We start from the raw sequence: 21892 nt of genomic DNA on the forward strand, positions 1-21892 counted from the left end.
TTGATAATTCTCCACCTGCGCAATCCAGTGGAGTACCTCTGGAAGTCCCAATCCACCCTTCTGGGTCGTTTATTGAATTGCGCAGGTGGACAATTATCAATCAGAGGGCCTCTGACCTTCCCAAACCACCCTTCTGGGTCGTTTGGTTGATAATTCTCCACCTGCACAATCCAGTGGAGGACCTCTGGAACTTCCCAATCCACCCTCCGGGGTCGTTTGGTTGATAATGCACCACCTGCACAATCCGGTGGAGGGACCTCTAGAAGCTCCCATTCCACCCCCTGGGTAGTTTGGTTGATAAGTCCCCACCTGCGCAGTCCACAACTGCCAGGGGCGAGATTCTGAGGGGTAGACCTACGCGCAAGCGGACCACAGCAGGACATCTTTTCTTCTCGAATATCTCTGCACCGCCACCCTTTCTCTCTGGGTCACACTCGGACACACCCTCCCTCCCCTGAGAGGGTCAGTCCGAGGGGGGGGGAATCACTGATCCAGACCCTGACATGAATCCGAAGCAATCTCCCAAGATTAAGTCTACGGTGGCCAGCAGTACTTGTCGTATGCATTACCCCCTTCCATAGGCAGAGTAATTGCACTACTACGGGATACAGTACTTGCCTTATACATTGTCCCCTGCCATAGGTGGACTAAGTACAATAACACTGTTTTCAGTGCCGGGCGTATACATTCCCCGTTCTGTAGGTAGCGGAATTGCATCTCCACTGGGTTCAGTACCTGCCGTATGCATTAGCCCCTTCCATAGGTGGCGTGATGACATTATCACTGGTTACAATGTGTGCTGTATGCATTACCCCCTTACTTAGGTGCAATAATTGCACTCTTACGGGGTACAGGACTCGCCATATGCACTAGTTCCCGCCGTGGGCTCTAACCCCCCTTCTTAGGTGGAGTATTTTCCCTACCACTGGCTTAAGTACTTGCCGTATGCAAGTTTTGCGCTGACGGGGCAAGCGCTGGCTACTACTGTGGGAGTGGTATTTGCGTTACCACTACATACTTCGGTTCTTACTGCACAGCTCATTTGTCAGGTGGTGGACTCTTCTAGCACTGAATTTGGTGGCCTCTGCGGGTGGCCCCCTCCTCTGCTGCAGTATGGGGCTAGCAACACAGTGTGACTCCCCTTGCCTGGCTTCCTCCTCAGGCGGAGTTTTTTGCACAGCCACTTAATCCTTGGCTACTTCCGTATAGCGCCGGTCTCAGATGGGGATTGGGCTTTAGACCTAGCATATTCTTCTGTCTTTTTCCTCCTCTGGCTCATGGTTCATAGCCACTCCGCAAGCCTTGGTAGCTCCTACGTTACTACCTTTCTCTCATCTGCATTTGCACAGGGTATTCGTTTTGTGGCGCTCAGGTCCCGACTGGTGGGCTGTAGCACCCACCACATCCCTCCTTCTCCAGGGAATCATTCCATTGGTCCTGGGTGTGCTAACGGTATCTACACGAAAGATTCCCACCTTTCTCTCCTGAGCAAGAGATCTGGAAGCATGCGGCGTGGACGCCCTGATATCTCCTTGACGGGAGTTCTCCCTCCTTACGTGTTTTCCCCCTCCTACCCAGGGTTCTACGGAAGATCAGGATGGAGGGCATTCCGACAATCCTAATCGCTCCCAATTTGCCCCGTCACGTGTGGTACATTGACCTCGTTCTCCTTCTAGGAGATGTCCCTTGGTCACTGCCACTCAGACGACCTTCTTTCTCGGGGTCCGGTCTTACATGAGCATTTAAAGTCTTTTCGTTTAACGGAGTGGCTATGGAAACCGCCATTCTGACGCAGAGAGGGTTTTCGGCAGACGTCATCTGAACTATGATTCAGTCCAGTAAGCCTGCATCGCCCAGGATCTATTATAGGACCTGGAGGTACTTCCTGGGCTTCTGTGAAAGCCGGGACATCTCCTCACTCCGTTTTTTCTCTCCCCATGGTCCTATCCTTTCTACAATCAGGGTTGGACCTTTATTTAGCCCTTAGTTCCTTGTTGGGTCAGGTGTCCGCGCTTCTATCCTGGGGGACACAGCTTTTCCAGCGTCCTCTGGCTCCCCTGGTGCCCATGAAAACCTTCCTTCAGGGAGTGGCACATATGGTTCCTCCGTACCGTCCTCCTCTACCGCCTTGGGATCTGAATATAGTCCTCTCAGCGCTACTTCTCCCTTTGAGCCCTTGCTGGAGATCTCCACTCCGACTCCTGTCCTGGAAGGTATATTTTTATTATTATTTTTTTTTTCTTGTGGCCATCACATCCATCAGACGGGTGTCCGAGGTGGGGGCACTCTTTTGCAGAGAACCCTTCCTGGTTCTTCACAAGGATAAGGTGGTTCTCCGGTCCATTCCTTCTTCTCCCGAAGGTGGTCTCTGACTTCCATATCAATGAAGAAATTGTCCTTCCTTCACTGTCCCTCTCCTTTTCACCCTAGGGAAGGGAGTTACATCATTTGGACATTGTCGGGGCTCTGATTATTATTTGCCAGCCTCCGGTCCCTTCCGGCGTACGGAACCCCTTTTTGTAATCCGGAGGGTCCTCGCAAGGGATTGGCGGCCTCCAAGGTGGCATTTGCACGTTGGATTCGGTCTGCAGTGTCGAGGCATACCGCACCCGATACAGGGTTCCGCGCTTAGGTGTCATGGCTTACTCCACCAGAGTGGTGGGTGCTTCTTGGGCTCGGAGGATCGGTCTTCTGCTGCACAGTTGTGTACGGCGGCTACGTGTCCTCCTTACACACATTCACAAATTCTACCAGGGGCATACTTATACATCAGTGGACACTGATTTGGGCCGCATGGTCTTACAGGCAGGAGTTTCTTAGATGCCTGCAGGGACGCTTGCTTCCATGGGTCTGTGGTTTTTCCCTCCTTTTGGACGTCCCACGGTTCTGGTGTCCCCCAATGAATATGGGCGAGAAAAGGTGATTTTTGTATAACATACCAGTAAAATCTTTCTCGCTCTTCATTGGGGGACACAGCACTGACCCAGTATTGTTGTTCGGCCACAGCTGTGTCAGTGCTGGTTAGAACCCCGTTGTTGGTTCCTTGGCATTGTTCGTGTTCCACGTTTTTTTGTTGGTTAATTTGCCTCTCCTACTGCTTGTACACAAACTGAAGCTCTCTCTCCAGGCTGGAGGGGGTATAGCTGCCGTGGGAGGGGCTAACAGCTTCTGCCTAGTGTCAACGCCTCCTAGAGGACATAGCTATACCCACGGTTCCTGTGTCCCCCAATGAAGAGCGAGAAAGAGATTTTACTGGTAAGTTATACAAAAATCTCCTTTTCAGGAATATCCTAGTATAGTGAGGATAGAATGCCATATCTAGGATGCCAAATTATTATTATTATTATTATTATTATTATTTTTATTTATTATTAAAGCGCCATTCATTCCATAGCACTGTACATATGAGAAGAGGTATACATACATAATACAGACAATTGCACTAAGCATAAACAAGACGAGTTACAAACTGGTACAGAAGGAGAGAGGGCTCTGCCCGTGAGGGCTTACAATCTACATGTTAAACATATAGTAGGGTGGACTGGTAGAGGTAGGTTCACAAGTGTAGATAATAGATCGTAGACTTCCTGCCAGAACCGCTTGATATAGCAGCAGTCCCAGATTAGGTGCCAAAAGTTCGCATTTTCTGCCGAGTCCCGATGACTATTAGTGTTGGAGAGACGTCCCATTCTATACAATTGAGAGGGAGATAGGTAGCTGTGATGTACAATACAAAGCTGAATAAATCGGCTATTGATAGCTGGGGAGACCCTAAGAGGCGACTCCAAGATGTGTGAGATATCCTCATCTGATAGATCAGGGATCATGGCTTTCCATTTATCCATTACCTTGAAGTGAGTTAGTTTCAGTTTAGTGTCAAGTAGGTGGGTGTACAAGGCTGAAATGAAGCCTCGGGGTCCCTGGGACCGAAATATTCCTATAAGGGGGTAGGTGGATATGGCTACCTGCGTCCCAGGAAAGTGGGCATTAAGGGCATGCCTGAGATGCTGTTAGCGGTAAAAAGCGGCTCTAGGGAGCTGGTGTTTAGACTGGAGATGGTCAAATGTGCATATGGTGCCGTCCTGGTAAACATCAGCAAGACAATGGACTCCATGTGATTTCCAGAATGAGAAACTGGGGAGGAGATCAAAGGTGAGATCATGAGATTGTTCTAAAATGGGGGTCTCAGCACTAATATCCCTGAAGACGTGGATCTCCTAAGTAGCAGACCAGGTCTATATAGCTACCCTGTGGATTGGTAGGAGAACTCGGGGAAATAATGAAGGCTTTTCCAAAACTGGCCATAAAGATTTTAGACAAAGGTAGAAAGCTAAGGGAGCCTCTGAGTTAGGAATCTACTAATGTGGCGATAGCCAGAATTTCAGATATCTAAGCTGCCCAGCCAGGTAATAGAAGTAAAAATCAGGAAGCGACATTCCTCCTCGCATCTTGGGGCGACAGTGTTGATAACGATAGCTTGGGCCTAGTGGATCCCCATATAAATGGAGATAATAGAGAGTTTAGTTGTTGGAAAAATCTCTTCGGAATAATGTATGGGGAATGTTCCAGGATGTATAGACATTTGGGGAGTAGGATCATTTTGATTTATAGTTAATACTAGGGATCGACCGATTATCTGTTCTACCGATATTATCGGCCGATATTTCAGGATTTTGAACGTTATCGGCATCTATTTTGCCGATATTCCCATAACGTACCGGGAACAAGGATCGTGCTGCTGTCAACGCCCTCCGTGTTCCCTCAGCAGCACAGGAGAGAAAGAAGCAATGAGAGGAGGGAGGACAAGAGGAGGGGAGGGGCTGTGGCCACTGCGCCACCAATGAAGATAACTCTCTCATTAATTCATATACAGGAGTTGGGGAACTGGCTGCAGAATCACATAGCCGGCTCCCGACCTCTATGACAAGTAGCTGCAATCTGCGGTAGTTAACCAGCTACTTGTCATAGAGGTCGGGAGCTGGCTATCTGATTCTGCAGCCAGCTCCCGCCTCCTGTATATGAATTAATGAGAGACTTATCTTCATTGGTGGTGCAGTGCTCCCCTCCCCCAAACCCAGTATTAATCATTGGTGGGGTGGCGCAGTGCGCCCCCCAGTGTTAATCATTGGTGGCAGTGGCCACAGGGTCCTCCTCCTCCTCTTCCTTCCTCCCTATTGAAGCCCTGGCTGCTGTGTGGACACGGGACAGTGTGAAGTCCTATTCACCCTGATAGAGATCTATCAGGGTGACTAGGACAAGGGTTCTAGTCTCTAAGGGGGCTAATAGTAAAATCAATATCGGTCGATCCCTATTTAATACGCCCCGCAACAGATAAAGGAAGGGTACCCCAGGTGCGGAATTTGTCTCTGCACTCTCTTAATGTCACCCCCCATTCTAGACTTTTGCAAAGTGCTGGTCTCCCTCCTTATATGAATACCCAAGTACTTGACATGGGGGACAATTGGTAGGTCTTGAATTTGGTCTGGCCAATCGGACTCATATAGGGGGAAGAGTGAGGATTTAGCCCAATTAATACATAATCCTGAATATTTCCCAAAGTCTTTAATGGGCTCTATTGCTTGGGGGAGAGTGTCTTCCACCCCAGACATAAAAAGCACCATGTCATTTGTGTATAGGCCTATTCTATCTTCTCTGTCTCCCATTTTGATGCCACAGTACATTGGATCCTGGCAAAGATAGATGGCAAGTGGTTCAATGGCTATAGCAAAGGGGATAAGGGGCATTCCTGTTTTGTACCCCTGCCCAGATTGAAGTATTGGTATTGCATCCCATTGTCTGGTGACAGTCTGGGCATCTGCAGGTCAGACAGATACTGCATATTACTCTGATGGGATTGGTCGACCTGGGCTTGATATAGTCCATGGTAGAATTCCTGGAATCGCCCAGCTATGGCCGTGTTCTCAAGGAGTAAACTACCATCACTAGCCTGTATTCTCAGGACTGCAGGAGGTTTTGGTGCACAAGATGTGCTAATGGCTTACTAGACTGGTTGCCCAGTTCAAAATAGGATTGTTTAGTAAAGGATATCTTGAGCTGTGCTTTCTCCTTTAAGAGGACGAGGTATTGACATCCTTTTGTTCAACCAGGCATCTTTATTTATGTCCGTAGGGTCTGCCACATATTGTGCCTCAAGTCTGGTACATTCAGAGGCCAGTTCAGATTCCTGCCTCACAGAGGTGCATTTATCTAAATGAGTTGGAAGATTTTAGGCCCCCTCTTAAGTAGGCCTTCAGAATTTCCCCATATAAGGATCGGGTCGTCAGTAGACTCGTTTTCAGAAAAGAAAACAGACAGTTGATCTGGAATCCTGTCATTGTTTGTTAGTTAGGAGGGATAACCAAAAGGGGTGTATTCTCATGATGGGCCTAGTAAGTCCCTCGGTTGTGCATATACTCAGCTGTACAGGGGAGTGGTCAGATATCCCCCGTTGCCCATAGGTCACGGACTGAATGGAAGAGCATAGAGCAGCATCTATTCAAGAGAGTGAGTCGTGACAGGAGTACAGTTTAGTGTCTCCAAAGTTCGACCCACCCAACTTCCAATAGTAATCTAGCGAAGGGAGTCACTGTTTGTTGATGTGCCAGCGGGTCACCATCTGGATAAAATGTAACCAATGAGGGATCTAGAAGCATATTTCAATCTCCCAGGCATAAGACCTTTGCATGTGGAAACGCTGTGGCAAAAGAGTGCTAGATGTAGAATTTGCAGCGAGGATGGGGGGTATATACATCCCAATGATCACATACAGGGCGCAATTAATGTAAGCAGATACAAATATATAGTGGCCCTATAGGTCTACTACCAATCTCTCCACCTTCCCATCTCGGCATTTTGTGGATCATTATGGAGACTCTGCGGGAATGGGTGGTATGACAAGAGTGTTGCGCCCATCGCTTATGTAGCCGTCTGGTGAAGTCGGGAGTTAGGCTACTTTCACACTAGCGTTATTATTTTCCGGTATTGAGATCCGTCTTAGGGTCTCAATACCCGAAAAAACACTTCTGTTTTGTCCCCATTCATTGTCAATGGGGACAAAACGTAACTGAACAGAACGTAATGCTCCAAAATGCTTTCCATTCCGTTCTCATACCGGAGAGCAAACCACAGCATGCTGCTGTTTGCTTTCCATCATGAGATGCAGAGCAAAATGGATCCGTCATGACCCACAATGCAAGTCAATAGGGACAGATCCTTTTTCTCTGACACAATAGAAAACGGATCCGTCCCCCATTGACTCAATCGAGTTAATGACAGATCCGTCTTGGTTATGTTAAAGATAATACAACCGGATCCGTTCATAACGGATGCAGATGGTTGTATTATACGTAACAGAAGCGTTTTTGCTGAACCCTGCCAGATCCAGCAAAAGCGCTAGTGTAAAAGTAGCCTTAAATGGGTCTCTTGCAAGCACAGAATGTGGGGGTTGAATCCTCTTATCATAGAAAACACCATGGCTCTTTTCCACGGAGTCCCGAAGCCTTTGACGTTCCACAACATTATTTTTAGTCCTGCCATTTAAACAGCGAATATACATGACGTGGCGGTACATTTCTACCATAGTGCAACATGAGTGGGACCAATTCGGCAGCACGACCACACCCGAAAAGGCTGTACTAAATCAGAGATATGACCTCATTGTAATGAATTCTAGAAACTGCAACCATGCAGAGCACTAATGCAGGTAGTACATCCCACAGTGAAAAAAACATCAGAACAACAGTAAAAGAACTTACTTAGGAAGAGAGAAAACTATACTAAAATGAAAAGTGCTAGTGGCAGGCTATGTAAACCTGACCTGCGGTCTAGCAGCTATCGTGGCAAATAATATGGGATGTACTTGTGGCAGAAATTTGACACTTGCACAGAACAGATCACATATAGCAGCTAAACCATGAGCCCCATACCCAACTCTGAGCAAAGGGTTCGCACCCACCGTATAATAGGTGTAGGTCGTAATTAACAATTATTTCCTCCGGCTCAGACATGGTATGTAGCTGCTATAAACACAGTTATGAATAAGTATCTAATACAAAGTAATGTCTTACAGCAGATGAGTTATAGGCTATGCCGTGTCTAGGAGAGCAAAGGGGAAAGCTAGAGAGGAGCATAGGAGAGACAGAGCAGGCTCCAGAATGGGCTGCGGTAAGTCAGTGAGGCAACTTGCTGGTCGGAGTAGGCTTTCCGGTGGTATGGATGAACTCATCTCAGTGACCTGGACGGTCACTGTCTGCCGTCGATCCATGCGTTCGCCTCGGAGGGTGTGGTGAAGAATCTGTCTCGCCAATCACCACAGCTGGGTAGGCCATAGAGTACGGCAGGCTCATCTCCCGTAGCCTCTTCACTGCCGTAAAGGTCGCTCTTCTCTTTTGCAGTTCAGCTGAGTAGTCGGGGAACACCATAATGGTTATTGTCAAAGCGAAGTTCCGGCTTACGCCGGGCTAGTTGCAGAACGTGGTCCCGGTCTGTGGAATTCAGAAGACGGGCGAGCATAGGGCGTGGTGTGGCACCTGGTGGTGGTGGTTTGACGGGAACAGGGTGCGCACGTTCTACAGCAAACGCAGAGGAGAAGTTAACCTCTGGTAAGGTGCATTTGATCCAATTGAGCATAAATTTGCATGGGTTAGTTCCTTCAGCCAGCTCCGGCAGACCAACAATTCGCAGGTTATTACGCCTCAGGCGATTTTCATAATCATCGCATTTCTGTTGCAAAGTCTACTTTCTTCTCTAGTGCAGTGAGCTTCACATGGATGGGGTTGGTTAAGTCCTCAAGGCTGGCGATGCGATCCTCCGTCTACTTGACCTGGTCCCTCAGGCTGTGCATATCTTATCTAAGCAGGCCGAGGTCGACCCTGACCACCTCAATCTTGCCTGATAAAGTGGCTCTGCAGGTAGATATAGCTTGCAGGAGTTGAACCGTAACCTGCTTCAGCGTGGGTTCTGTCTCGGAGGCCTGGTCCTCCTCGTTGGGCATCGCTGCAGGAGTGGAAGGCTGTGAAAAGGAGCCGCCGCCATCTTGGGACTCCAAGCTGGCGAACTCTCTGAGCCTCTCAGCCGCTGTGATCTCCATGCTCCGTCCCCGGGGTTTACCCAACCTTCTACTTCCAGGTGGGGGAATTTTAGCGCTGTGTCAGCTCAGGATGGTTACAGTTGAGGGTTTTTCTGGCGGAGCTCACTCACACAAGTCTGCTCATAGTCGCGGCAGGCCACGCACCCGGGGATAATGCTTTTTATTGTTGGAATATCTTTTTCTGGTCACATACCTGGTGAGCAGTATAGTTAAGAAATCTATCCAAATGCTTATATAGAAGCCAAATCTAGATGACTATAGATATTTTACCTGCTTGATTCATCATTTAATGAAGCAGCTCTAATGCATGGTGTGTGGTCTAAGAGAAGGTCTACGCAGAGCAGCAGTCTCCAATAAACCTGTTCATCTATAAATAATATAAATGCAAACATTACTTTCGCATACAGTTCCGTGAATCATATTTATTTGGCATGTCTATATTCATGACTTTTTACCTCTACAATTTCACAGGTATGCAATTCCCCCTGAACATGGAAAAAGGCTGGAACGTTTAGCAAAAGGTGTGATAAGTATGAATGTTCCTTTTCCATAAAGGCTTACTTGTTTAGGCACTGTTCACATTTGTTAGGGCTCAGTTTTGGAGCCTCTGTAAGAGATTGCTTCATATTTGACTGGAAAAATAGCGATATGTTTAGTAAAACAATGGACGCATGGATGGGACCAGATGGACCACAGTGTAAATCATTGGAGTCCATTGGCCACCACATCTAACACTGAGATGTGGTCTCTGTTAGGGTTGTTTCAAAACCAAAATTTTGATTCGGTTTCGATACCATAAAAAAGTATTGCGATACTCAATACCACTCTATACCACTCTTAAAAAATGAAACCCCAAAAAAAGCCGCGTGCATTCCGCATTTTATGGAACATCTGGCACTTAATAGAACAGTCCGATCCTATTTTTTTGGGGGGGGGGAATGACAGTGACCAAAAAAAAATTGTCGAATCGCGCAGTTTTTATTAATTTGTTTTTCTGTTACAGCTTTAACCGCATAGGACATTTTTTTTATATTTTAATAGTTTGGACTTTTCGGACATGGCGATATGTAAAATTTTTATTTATTGTTTATATATTTTATATGTAAAATTGGGAAAGGGGGTGATTTATACTTTAATATTTTGGTGTTTTTTTTTTTTTGTTTTAATTTTTATTTAATTATTTAGGGGCTAGAACCTGAGCTCTTTTAATCCCTTGTAATAGAGCTCTATGAGGGTGAATAGGATCTATCACTCTCCCTGCTGCCCTGGGCTTTGTGCACACAGCAGTAGGGAGCTTAACATGGCAGCCAGGGCTTCAGTAGCTTCCTGGCTGCCATGGTAACCGATCTGAGCCCTAGGATTACACTGCTGGGGCTCTGATCAGAAGCTGCCACTGCACCACCAATGAGGAGGAGGGGAGGGGACCCTGTGGCCACTGCCACCATTCATTTTAATACTGGGGGCGGGGGGAGGGGTGTACTGCGCCACCAATGATTTTAATACTGAGGGGAGGGGCGCACTGCGCCACCAATGATTTTAATTTTGGGGAGTTGAAGGGAGGAAGCGCACTGCGCCACCAATTATTTTAATATTGGGGGGTTGAGGGAAGGGGGCGCACTGAGCCACCAATGATTTTAATACTGGGGTGGGGGGGGAGGGTGCACTGCGCCACCAATAATTAACATTTAATACAGGAGGCGGGTGCGGCACCTGAGGGGTTAACTTCCCCTGATCACAGCTCCCCGCCAGCACCCGCCTCCTGGATTTGTATTAAAGGTTTACTTTCATTGGTGGTGCAGTGCACCCGCCCCTCTCTCCTCATTGGTGGCAGCAGCGGCACAGGGAGGAGGGAGTGCTTCCTTCTCCCCTGTGCTGCTGAGGAGAACACGGAGCGCGCATGCTCTCTGATACTAGACTGTGCAATAGCGAAGCCTAGTATTGAAAAAAGGCAAATCCCGGTATCGAGGTCGATACCAGACAAAAGTATTGATTGGGTATTGAAAATTCAATACCCGAAACAACCCTAGTCTCTGTTATAGACAAAAATTCTAACACAGATCTGAACAGAGCCTTAGGTGAATGTTTAGCTGGTCAGCTATCTTGGTTAAAACCAAATTCTTTTTGCCAGAATGTACAGTGTCAATATTTATGCTTGTAACCAACCTACATTGTTGAAAATTTCTAGTATTGAGAAGTTTTATGTATGGAAAATGGTAAGGTAAATCTAAATATGCTGAACATGATGAAATTCCTGACCTTGCAATATGCGGTCTGCAGCCTATGGCTATCTAGCTATTTAGAATTGTATATTAAAAATCTATGGGAAGAAGATTTTACAGTGAATATTGAAGTGTTGTTATTTTTAAGAATAAGTAGGTTTTAACATGTGTAAGACCATGGCTTGGGTTTCAAGCTCCTGCAGTCCAGCTGGAACAGGTTAAGGACACCTGGGAACCTTGAGAAGAAGACAGAAATAACAAATTCACTCAATGCTTGTGCAGTGTACATCATCCTCTCTGAGCACTAAATAAGAGAACAGCTCAGAAAGACAAGCACCACAGTGTTAGGGCTCATGCACGGGTCCGCAATATACGGGCAATGGCCCTGTGCACACCGTATCACGTGTCCTTAATCCGGGCGTACAGTGCAGAACAGAGGTACGAATTTGATGCTGTAGTGCTTCCGTGCATACACTACTTTTTGACGATGCGACCCCATTCAAGTGAATGGGTCAGCATCTTCAGATGTCGGTGCCTGTGCATTAAGAATCGGCACACCTTACTCCTGGAGGTATTCACTCATGTATATCCCAGTAGTGCCTGCAGTGTCACTCTCCAACGCTATAGCAGTGATGTTTCGACCACAGTGAGTCTTTTTAAATGTAGAGAATAGATTAATTATGAGCATCAATTCCATTTTCTATTAGTTAAGCATCTAGACCTTTTTTTAAATGCTGATTATCTGCCCTTCCTACCTCTTGGGATAGGGCATTCCATAGTTTGAATAACTATGGGTGAATGTTCCCAGACCTTTGTAAAGTCCTGGAATGTATAAATCACGTACCAGTTCTTTCTATTGAACACACATGTATTTGACTATTGTGACACAGTGAGGGGTTGTGTCTGGCAAGGCAGGTATTTTCCTCCCAGCATGTACGTTCCAGCCAGGTGAGGTCAAATATCGGACCGGAGTTTAAGGTCCTTTCTGGGTTCTGGCAGCACCTGGCTGTCCTTAAATAGGCAGCTGGGCTCAGTAGAGATGTCTCTGTTTTTGGGATCTGAGGCTTTGTGCCGTGCTGGAGGGCTCAGAGCCGCATGCCGGGGAAACGGGCCCCCTAAAGCCTGCTGTGGACTACTGGAGGCAGAACTGCCAGCAAGGCGACTTGTGTTTTATGAACTTTCCATTGTGTGTGAATTAACACCAAGACTGCAAAGTTACGTGCTGTTTTGTGCAATTGCCTCAAGTGTGAATAAACACTGATGTTTTGACTTAAGAACTTGTATTTTGCCTCTGTACTGTGCCCGCTTTCCCTATCTACCAGAGCGAAACCCCACAATTGGTGGAGGATGCGTGCAATAGCAGTGAGGCTGGCATAAACGATTATATTTGGTTTCTGCATTTTTCAGGCACGGTTGTATGTTGTACATTAAACCAGCTGTATTACAACCAGTGCCCCATGACCAAATGGAGGCTGTTGTGAAGGCCCTCATGGAGACTAATCTGCAGCAGCGAGAGACAAACCTGCAGCAACACAAGGCTAAAAAGCAGCAGCAGGAGACTAACCAGTTGCTGCTACAACACGTGAATGCTTTGCAGACAGTAGGAGCAACCCCGAGCATCCACGATGCACGGAAAGCAGTCCGTGCCGCGATTCCTAAGATGACCCCGCAGACGACCTCGAAACCTACCTGCGATGTATGAGAAAGTGGCCATCAGGGAAAAGCTACCCCTTGACCAGTGGGCTGAAGTCGTCGCTCCATTCCGGGCATCCGATTCCCAGTGGGTGTATTTCGACTTGCCGGACGATCAAGCGGCTGACTACCAAAAAGTAAAGGGTGAGATCTTGGCAAGACTGGGGGTGAATGTGTTGGTCCGGGCCCAGCGAGTACATCAGTGGGGGTTTAAGCCGGCTGAGCCTGCGAGGACCCAGTATTATGACTTGCCCAACCTCTTGCAAAAGTGGCGACAGCCTGATGTGCTGAGTCCCACGGCTATGGGATAGACTATTGGCTGATATGTTCTGGAGGGCTTTGCCACCCCCTCTCCAGCACTGGATCGGCGAGGTGTCTCCTGGCAACGCCCTAGAAATGGTGGACCTGGTGGAGCGCTACGAGGCTACTAAGACTGTTACAGGGAGTTCTTTTAGGAGGGGGGCAATCAAACCCCGTAAATCTCAATTCCAGACCCGGCGACTTGTACCAACCAAATCCACCTGGGTGTACCCTCCACGAACCTGGCTAGATAGTCTGCTGGCGGTGTCAGGAGCCGGGCCATGTAAGAGCTGACTGTCCCCATCAGGTGGAACCCATGGATACTAACTATGGCTGCCGTCAGTCGCTATATGCCAGGTAGCTGTGTGCAGCAGGTACCCCAAAAACTCTAAACCACCTGTGCCAGCTGGAGGTAGGAGACACTCCAGCGGAGGCTCTGCTAGACTCAGGGAGTCTGCTGTGCTGTCCCTAGTAAGGGCTCCCCTGGTACGGTAGGCGGAGTGTACTGGCCGGAAAGTCAGGGTCATGTGCATCCATGGAGACTTAAAATACTATCCCACCGTGTCTCTAACCACAGGGGCTGGCAGATGGACTCATGATGTGGCAGTTGCCCCAAATTTACACTACGAACTTATAATAGGGAGAGGCTTCCCGGTACTGTGGCCTGCTATGAGAGTGACTAATGCCCATGAGAAGGGGTAACCCCAGCAGAGTGGCCTTGCTCCGGGGGAGGCCAGAACCATGGGAACCCGAGGACGAAGGGCCAGCGGTAGGGGTGACCGCCACTTCTGGTTTAAGAGGGGGAGACCACCCCGCTAAGTGTGGTGGTGGGAGACGTGGAGGACTTGCCGCGAGGTCCTGAATTTGCAGACCTCAGTGTCTCCGGGATAATTTTGGTAAATTTGGGGCAGAGTCAGTGTCTCCCCGTTTTGTGGTTCATCAGGATATGTTGTATCGGGTAAACCAACTATGAGGTGAGCCTATTGAACAGTTGGTGGTCCCCAAGGCTTATCATAAGCTTGTGTTAGATCTAGCCCACCAACACGTTCTCGGGGGTCATCTGGGGCTGCAGAAAACTCAGGATCGTATTCTACAGTGGTTTTACTGGCCCAGCATATTCAAAGAAGTGGAAGAGTTTTGTAAGTCTTGCCCGACCTGCTAGATAACTAGCCCCCAGCGACGTTTCCGTAGTCCCCTAATACCGCTCCCGATTATCGAAGTACCATTTGACCGAATAGCTATGGACCTCATAGGCCCAGTACAGAGGTCCGCCAGAGGGCATCAACACATCTGGGCACTTTCACACTAGCGTCGCTGGATTCCGTCAGGCAGTTCCGTCGCCGGAACTACCTGCCGTATCCGGCAATCTGTATGCAAACGGATACCATTTGTAGACGGATCCGGATGCGGCTCCGTCTCACAAATGTATTGCAATACCGTATCCGTCTCTCCGGTTGTCATTCGGAAAAACTGATCACATTTTTAAAGGTCTGCACATGTGCAGACCACAAAACCGGTTCTGTTTTTCCGGAACACTTAGGGCCAGATTCGGTATTAATGCATTTCAATGTAAAATAATGCCAGATCCGGCATTCCGGAAAGTGTTCCGGAATTTTGAACGGAGAAAATACCGCAGCATGCTGCAGTGTTTTCTCCATCCAAAAACCTTACAGTGACTGAACTGAAGACACCCTGATGCATACTGAACGGATTTCTCTCCATTCAGAATACATTAGGATAAGGCCCCTAGGACGGAACTCAATACCGGAAAAGAAAAACGCGGTGCCACTGCGACATACCTCGGCGAAACTCATAGCTAAAGAATTAATGGAGATGTTTCCCGAGTAGGACTACCTAAAGAGGTTCTGACCGACCAAGGGATCCCTTTTATGTCCAAGGTGATGAGTGAAACTCTAAGTTGCTGCACATAAAACATCTACGGATGTCCGTTTACCATCCGCAAACGGAATGGTGTAACCAAACATTAAAAAATATGTTGAAAAAGGTGTGTCTAAAGATGGGAAGGACTGGGACCTCCTTCTGCCCTATCTCATGTTCGCAGTGCGAGAGGTACCCCAGGCCTCTACTGGGTTCTCGCCCTTCGAACTGCTATATGGCAGACACCCTCGCGGTCTCTTGGATGTGGCCAAAGAGGTGTGGGAACAACAACCCACTCCACATAAAAGTGTCATTGAGTATGTTACCCAGATGCAAGATCGGATAGAGACAGTGTTGCCTCTTGTTAGGGAGCATATGGAGGCAACTCAGCGAGCCCAGAGTCGGATATATAATCGTCCGGTCCGGATCTTTAACCCGGGTGATCGGTTTTGATTATGGTGCCGACTATGGACAGTAAGTTCCTGGCTAGGTGGCAGGGGCCCTACGAGGTACTCGAGAAAATTGGAGATGTAAACTACAAGGTACACCAGCCAGGGCGGCGAAAGCCTGAGCAGGATTACCATGTCAATTTACTCAAACCGTGGAAAGATAGGGAAACCTGTACAGAAGACAGCCCGCGGCCGGGTTTTATAGGAGAAGAGGTACCGACCCCTCTGTCTGATGCAAAAGAGGCGGCTGCCACAGTAAAAATTGCTGACAACCTCTCCTCTAAACAGACTCAGGAGGCCAGGGAGTTTTAGTCGGAACACGGATGTGTTCTCGGAACTCCTTGGACACACTTCCATAATCCAGCATGACATTATCACTGAGCCTCAGGCAAAAGTCAGATTAAAACCATACTGGGTACCCGAGGCTCGGCAACAAGCCATATCGGAGGATGTGCAGCTAATGTTGCAGCTAGACGTCATTGAGGAGTCAAAAAGTGAGTGGGTCAGTCCTATAGTATTGATAAGCCGGATGGGACGTTGCGATGTTGTAACGACTTCAAAAAGCTTAACAAGGTTTCCAAATTCGATGCGTATCCCATGCCCCGGGTGGATGAGCTTATCGAGGGGTTAGGACAAGCCCAGTATTTTTCTGTTTTGGACCTCACAAAAGGGTACTGGCAGGTGCCCTTAACAGAGGCTGCCAATAAGAAAACTGCCTTCATCACGCCTGAGTGGCTGTTTCAAAATAATGTCTTATCCTTTGATCTGCATGGCGCCCCCGCCACTTTTCAGCGACTAATGGATATTGTGCTTTGTCCACATCGTCGGTACGCTTCGGCTTACCTGGACAATATTGTCATCCACAGTACCGACTGGGAAAATCACCTACCCAAAGTTCAGGCTGTAGTGGACTCCCTTCGGGAAGCTGGCCCCCACCTGTCACCACTAGGCAAATAAAGTAATTCCTGGGAATGGTGGGCTATTACATGAGGTTTGTTACCCACTTTGCTACTCTAGCAGTGATGGTTCGCTGGGATGATCGGGCAGGAGAGGCTTTTGCCGCTTTGAAGTCGGCCCTGTGTGGGTCACCGATTTTGGTGACACCCGACTTTTCAAAAGGGAGTTTGTGGTACAAACGGATGCCTCCGAAGTAGGCATCAGTGCTGTACTGTCTACGTGGAGGATCATCCCGTTGTCTTCCTAAGCCTCAAGCTCACCCCAGCCGAAACCAGGTACAGTATAGTGGAGAGAAAGTGCCTGGCTATCAAATGGGCACTTGAGTCTCTCCGCTACTATTTGTTGGGGAGAAAGTTCTGCCAGGTGACCGACCACTCCCCTCTCAAGTGGATGAGCCAGGCCAAGGACAGGAATGCCCGGGTCACCAGATGGTTTTTTTTTCTGTGCACAACTTTAAGTTCTCGGTAGAACACAGAGCAGGCCGGTTGCAGGGAAACGCGGATGCGCTGTCCCAGGTGCATTGTCTGGTGTGTGTCCACCCCCTCAGGGTTGAACAAAGGGAGAGGTATGTGACACAGTGAGGGGTTGTGTCTGGCAAGGCAGGTATTTTCCTCCCAGCATATGCGGCTGGGCTGATTTCCAGCCAGGTGAGGTCAAATACCGGACCAGAGTTAAAGTGCCAGTCTAGGTTTTGGCAGCACCTGGCTATCCTTAAATAGGCAGCTGGGCTCAGCAGAGATGTCTCTGTTTTGGGGATCTGAGGCTTTGTGCCGTGCTGGAGGGCTGAGAGCCGCACCCTGGGGAAACAGGCCCCCTAAAGCCTGCTGTGGACTACTGGAGGCAGAACTACCAGCACGGTGACTTGTGTTATAAGAACATTGTGTGTGACTTAACACCAAGACTGCAAAGTTACGTGCTGTTTTGTGCAATTGCCTCAAGTGTGAATAAACACTGATGTTTTGAGTTAAAAACTTGTATTTTGCCTCTGTACTGCGCCCACTTACCCTATCTACCAGAGCGAAACCCCACACTATGTACATGAGATCACCTTTTTTCCAAGGTGTACAAGCCTGATTTTTCAAGCCTCTCATTATAAGATACCTTTCATCCCATTTTAATAATCTAGTCATTTATCTTTGAACACTCTCCATGTCTCTAGTATTCTTTTCAGAAATAAAGCTAATTTTCACTCCTTCGGTGTATAAGGTGTAGTCCATGGTTTGCAGATAAATCCATAAAAACTACCATGTTTGCATCCAGCCTGATATTACTCCAATCAATTCTAGCAAAAGCTAGAGAATGAACATAGAATGAGAGATACTGTACTGTATGGCCATACGGATTAAGCCCTGCCTTTTTATTTATTTTTTATTATTTTACTATGACTCCTGTAACAGTTCAGAACATTTAATTTGCTTTCAATTTACAATTTCCTTTTTTTCTTACAGGATTTTTCCCAGGCAGTTCTCAAGGATGTGATGCTTTTCTTAGGCATAAAATGACTCTAATTTCTCCATCCATTTTAAAGAAGTATGGAATTCCATTTGATCGAGTAAGAATGATGTGTGAAAGATGTAATAGAAAACCATTTTCTTCCTATTAAGACAAAGGCTTGCTCATAGTTCTTTCTTTCTATAGATTACACAGGAAGCAGGAGAGTTTATGATAACTTTTCCGTATGGGTACCATGCAGGATTTAATCATGGTTTCAACTGTGCTGAGTCAACCAATTTTGCAACATTACGCTGGCTTGATTATGGAAAAATGGCTACTCAGGTTTGCCTGCTATACTTTCAGGGGTTGATGCATTTGTGTTTGGTAACCTACCTTGTACCACAGCTCACTTTTCGATTTTCCTGTTTATAGTGCACATGTCGGAAAGACATGGTAAAGATCTCTATGGATGTATTTGTGAAAGTCCTTCAACCTGACCGCTATGAAGTGTGGAAGCAAGGGAAGGATGTAACTATTCTTGACCATTTGAAACCAACTGAAATTAGCAGTCCTGAGTTGGAGGCTTGGTTGGAGAGAAAAGCTCTAGGGAAAGTGGGCCGCAGGTATTTATATAAAAAAAAAAAAAAATCTCCCAAGTTTTTTTAAAAATTAGAATCTGTGCTATTCAAATACAAGGTCCAGATCTACTGGATATGTCAGCCATGAGACTAAGTTACATGGACATTGTATGGAGTGAGGAAAGGGAATGTACGAGATGAGCTGCAAAGTGTACATGTGGCTAACTGAGAGGAAGACAGAGATTATTAAGGTTCACTATTTTAATGCAAAAAAAAACATTTCATTTATATTAGCATGTATTTATTTATTTTTTTATGTCCCCCTTCTCCTCTTAGCGGGATCTGTAAAGAGAGCTATACTTACTTGCTCCATGCTACTCCTTTTGTACTCTGAGTGGTCCTCACTTGACTTTCTCACCCCTCTGTAAACTTCTTGCACTGATGTGGTCACGTGCAACATTGCAGCCAGTGACTGGCCCAAGCGTCATGTCACTGCTGGATTACGTGCCGCATGGGGACATGTCACTGCAGAGGCCAGCCATTGGCTGGAGCAGAGCAGGTGACCCTCGCCATGCAGGAAGTTTACCGGTGGGGATTGGAAATCTAGTGAAGAGTCACAGAGCCCAAACTGAGCAGGTCCAGCTGTGTGGGAGGGAAATTAAAAGAAAAAAACTTGGACAGCTCTTTTAAAGTGGTTGGCCCATCTCGGGCATTGATTGCATACCGCTATGGAATGCCATCAATGTCAGAAAGGTGCAGGTCCCTACTCTGGCACCCGCTCCTATCTCCAAAACTGGGTCCTCAAAGTGAAGAATAGCACACTGTGCATGCTAGCCCTGCTCTCTATTACTATTGCGGTTCTGAAAATAGCCGAACGAGCATGCTTGGCTGTTTTACGAAGTCTTATAGCAGTGAATGGAGATGCACCGCGCAAGCCCCGCTTCATTCACAGTTGTGGGACTGCTTGAAATAGCCAAGCCAACGTTCGGCTATTTTCAGAACTTCCATAGCCGTAAACGGCAAGTGATTGCGCATGTGCAGGTCCCCTTTTTAGCGATAGATGCGGGTCCCACTTTTTCTATCTGACATTGATGCCATATCCTAGTGTTATGCCATCAGTATCCCATACGAGCCGGCCTCCTTAAGGACAATGAAGACAACCACTTTAATGTTGTTGGATCTTGCTGATGAATTGATGGGTTTAGGGGCCTTTTGTTTGCCTCTGATGGTAGATGTCTGGATTTTAGCACATCCGACTGATTTGTAATGCTGGCAGATAAGCCACAGCCAGAAATTTCAGACAATAGCATCCCCCTACTCCACTTTGGAATCTAGATGTATGCATGTAAAACTAAATAGGCATTTGTTTCTTTATTCAACATGAAGGAAGCAAATACCTGATGGTGTTCGGCATAAACAGTACTACATTTTGTGTACTTCAGCAAGAAATGCCAGTATATTAAAATGTAAATAAAAGAAGAAAATTTAAACTTGAAATTAATTTATGTAAAGAGTCTAAATGTTTCAGCATTATCTTTTTTCCAGGACATACAAAAAACGTAGCCAGCCCCGCAGACAGAAGGTGCAAGATCAGAAACTACTAAAAGAAGTATTTGGATCTGATGTCCTTTCAGACGATAAAATGGATGATGGCAAGAAGTGTGAGGATGACAGCAATAAAATGTGTTGTGAAGGTTTGTATCTAGAATTTTCTTACCCCTCCTACCTGGATATGTGATTATTTTGATTTGCAGGGGTGTCAACTCGCCCAATTTTTCAGGGGTACACATTAACTTGGCCAAGCATACAGGTTTACTTACACTGTGTTTTAAATTATTGTGCAAGTGAACTATTAAGATTTCATTAAAATGAGCATTTTAGATGTTTTTTTTCTTTCTCATATCTTTTAAGTTGTCTGGTATCCGTCTGACAAGTTTGTTAATTAGATTGCCAAGTGATCTTGGTTAAAGGGAATGTTATTTAAAGAAATTGTTCCATATTATTAAAGGGGTTGTCCAGGTTCAGAGCTGAACCAGGACATAACCACATTTTCATCCAGGTAGGCCCTATGATATCAGCACCGGAGCATTTTATGCTCCGATGCCCTCCCCTGCCCTGGATTCCAATTTTGTTTATAATAAAAAGCAATTGCGCAGGGAAAAGGCATTTTATGGAGCCGTTTTACTGGCTAGGGCAGCGCTAAAGCCTGTCCATTAGTGCCGGTGACATCACTAGGCTCACTGCTGAGCGGAAGCCTCAGCCCAGCAGTCCTTATGGAGAGCCTGGTACGTCACTGGATTCAGCGGGCAAAGGAGAGCTAACATTAGGGTGCTGCCTGGGTGAAATTGTGGGTATGTCCGTTTTATGTCCCTTTTAAGCAACTCACATTTTTTATGCAATTTGAGAAGAAAGAAGGACCTTTCTGAAGATGAAAAGTATGAAATGGTTAAGTGTCTTGGAAAAGGCATGAAAATATTTGATAATTCATGAAAGCTGAAGAGAGATATGTGAGCGATTCACAGCACAGGCGAATATGGTCTGATAAAGGCTTATCAAGGAAAGTTTCTGACAAATTAATCTTATTAGGCTACTTTCACACCTGCGCTAGGTGCGGATCCGTCTGGTATCTGCACAGACGGTCCTGCACCTATAAATGCAAACAATGGTATCCGTTCAGTGCGGATCCGTCTGCATAACAGCTTTTTCAGATCTGAGTTTTCACGATCGTGAAAACTCAGATCCGACAGTATATTCTAACACAGAGGCGTTCCCATGGTGATGGGGACGCTTCAAGTTAGAATATACTAAGAACTGTATATCTGCACCCTGCTGCCTGGCAGCACCCGATCTCTTACAGGGGGCTGTGATCCGCACAATTAACCCCTAATTAATTGTGCGGATCTCAGCCCCCTGATCGGGAGCTGCCAGGCAGCAGGGGCCAGACCCCCTTCCCTCCCCAGTATTAAAAGCATTGGTGGCCACTGCGCCCACCCTCCCTCCCTCCCTCCCTCCCCAGTATTAAAAGCATTGGTGGCAGCGGTGCGGCATTTCCGATCGGAGTCCCAGTTTAATCGCTGGGGCTCCGATCGGTTACCATGGCAGCCAGGACGCTACGCACTGGCCACCAATGCTTTTAATACTGGGGAGGGAGTGAGGGGGGGGGGCCGCACTGGCCACCAATGCTTTTAATACTGGGGAGGGGGGGGGGGGGGGTTGGTGACTTTTAAATAAACGACCAAAAGCCATATAACACATTATATTTATAAATATAATGTGTTAAATGGCTTCTGTGCTCTC

At 47.0% G+C, this 21892-nt stretch overlaps 1 protein-coding gene across 2 annotated transcripts in view; it reads left to right on the forward strand.

Moving 5' to 3' along the window:
* KDM4B (lysine demethylase 4B) overlaps window positions 1-21892 on the forward strand; it is a 179790-nt gene that overhangs the window by 64036 nt on the left and 93862 nt on the right. For both annotated transcript variants that reach the window (XM_040417739.1, XM_040417740.1), the window contains exons 6-10: window positions 9560-9609; window positions 18032-18135; window positions 18222-18359; window positions 18450-18640; window positions 20141-20289. In XM_040417739.1, coding sequence (XP_040273673.1) covers window positions 9560-9609; window positions 18032-18135; window positions 18222-18359; window positions 18450-18640; window positions 20141-20289 — 632 coding nt within the window. The remainder of the gene's footprint in view (window positions 1-9559; window positions 9610-18031; window positions 18136-18221; window positions 18360-18449; window positions 18641-20140; window positions 20290-21892) is intronic.

Source organism: Bufo bufo, chromosome 2, assembly GCF_905171765.1.
Source record: "Bufo bufo chromosome 2, aBufBuf1.1, whole genome shotgun sequence".
Taxonomy (NCBI): Eukaryota; Metazoa; Chordata; class Amphibia; order Anura; family Bufonidae; genus Bufo; species Bufo bufo.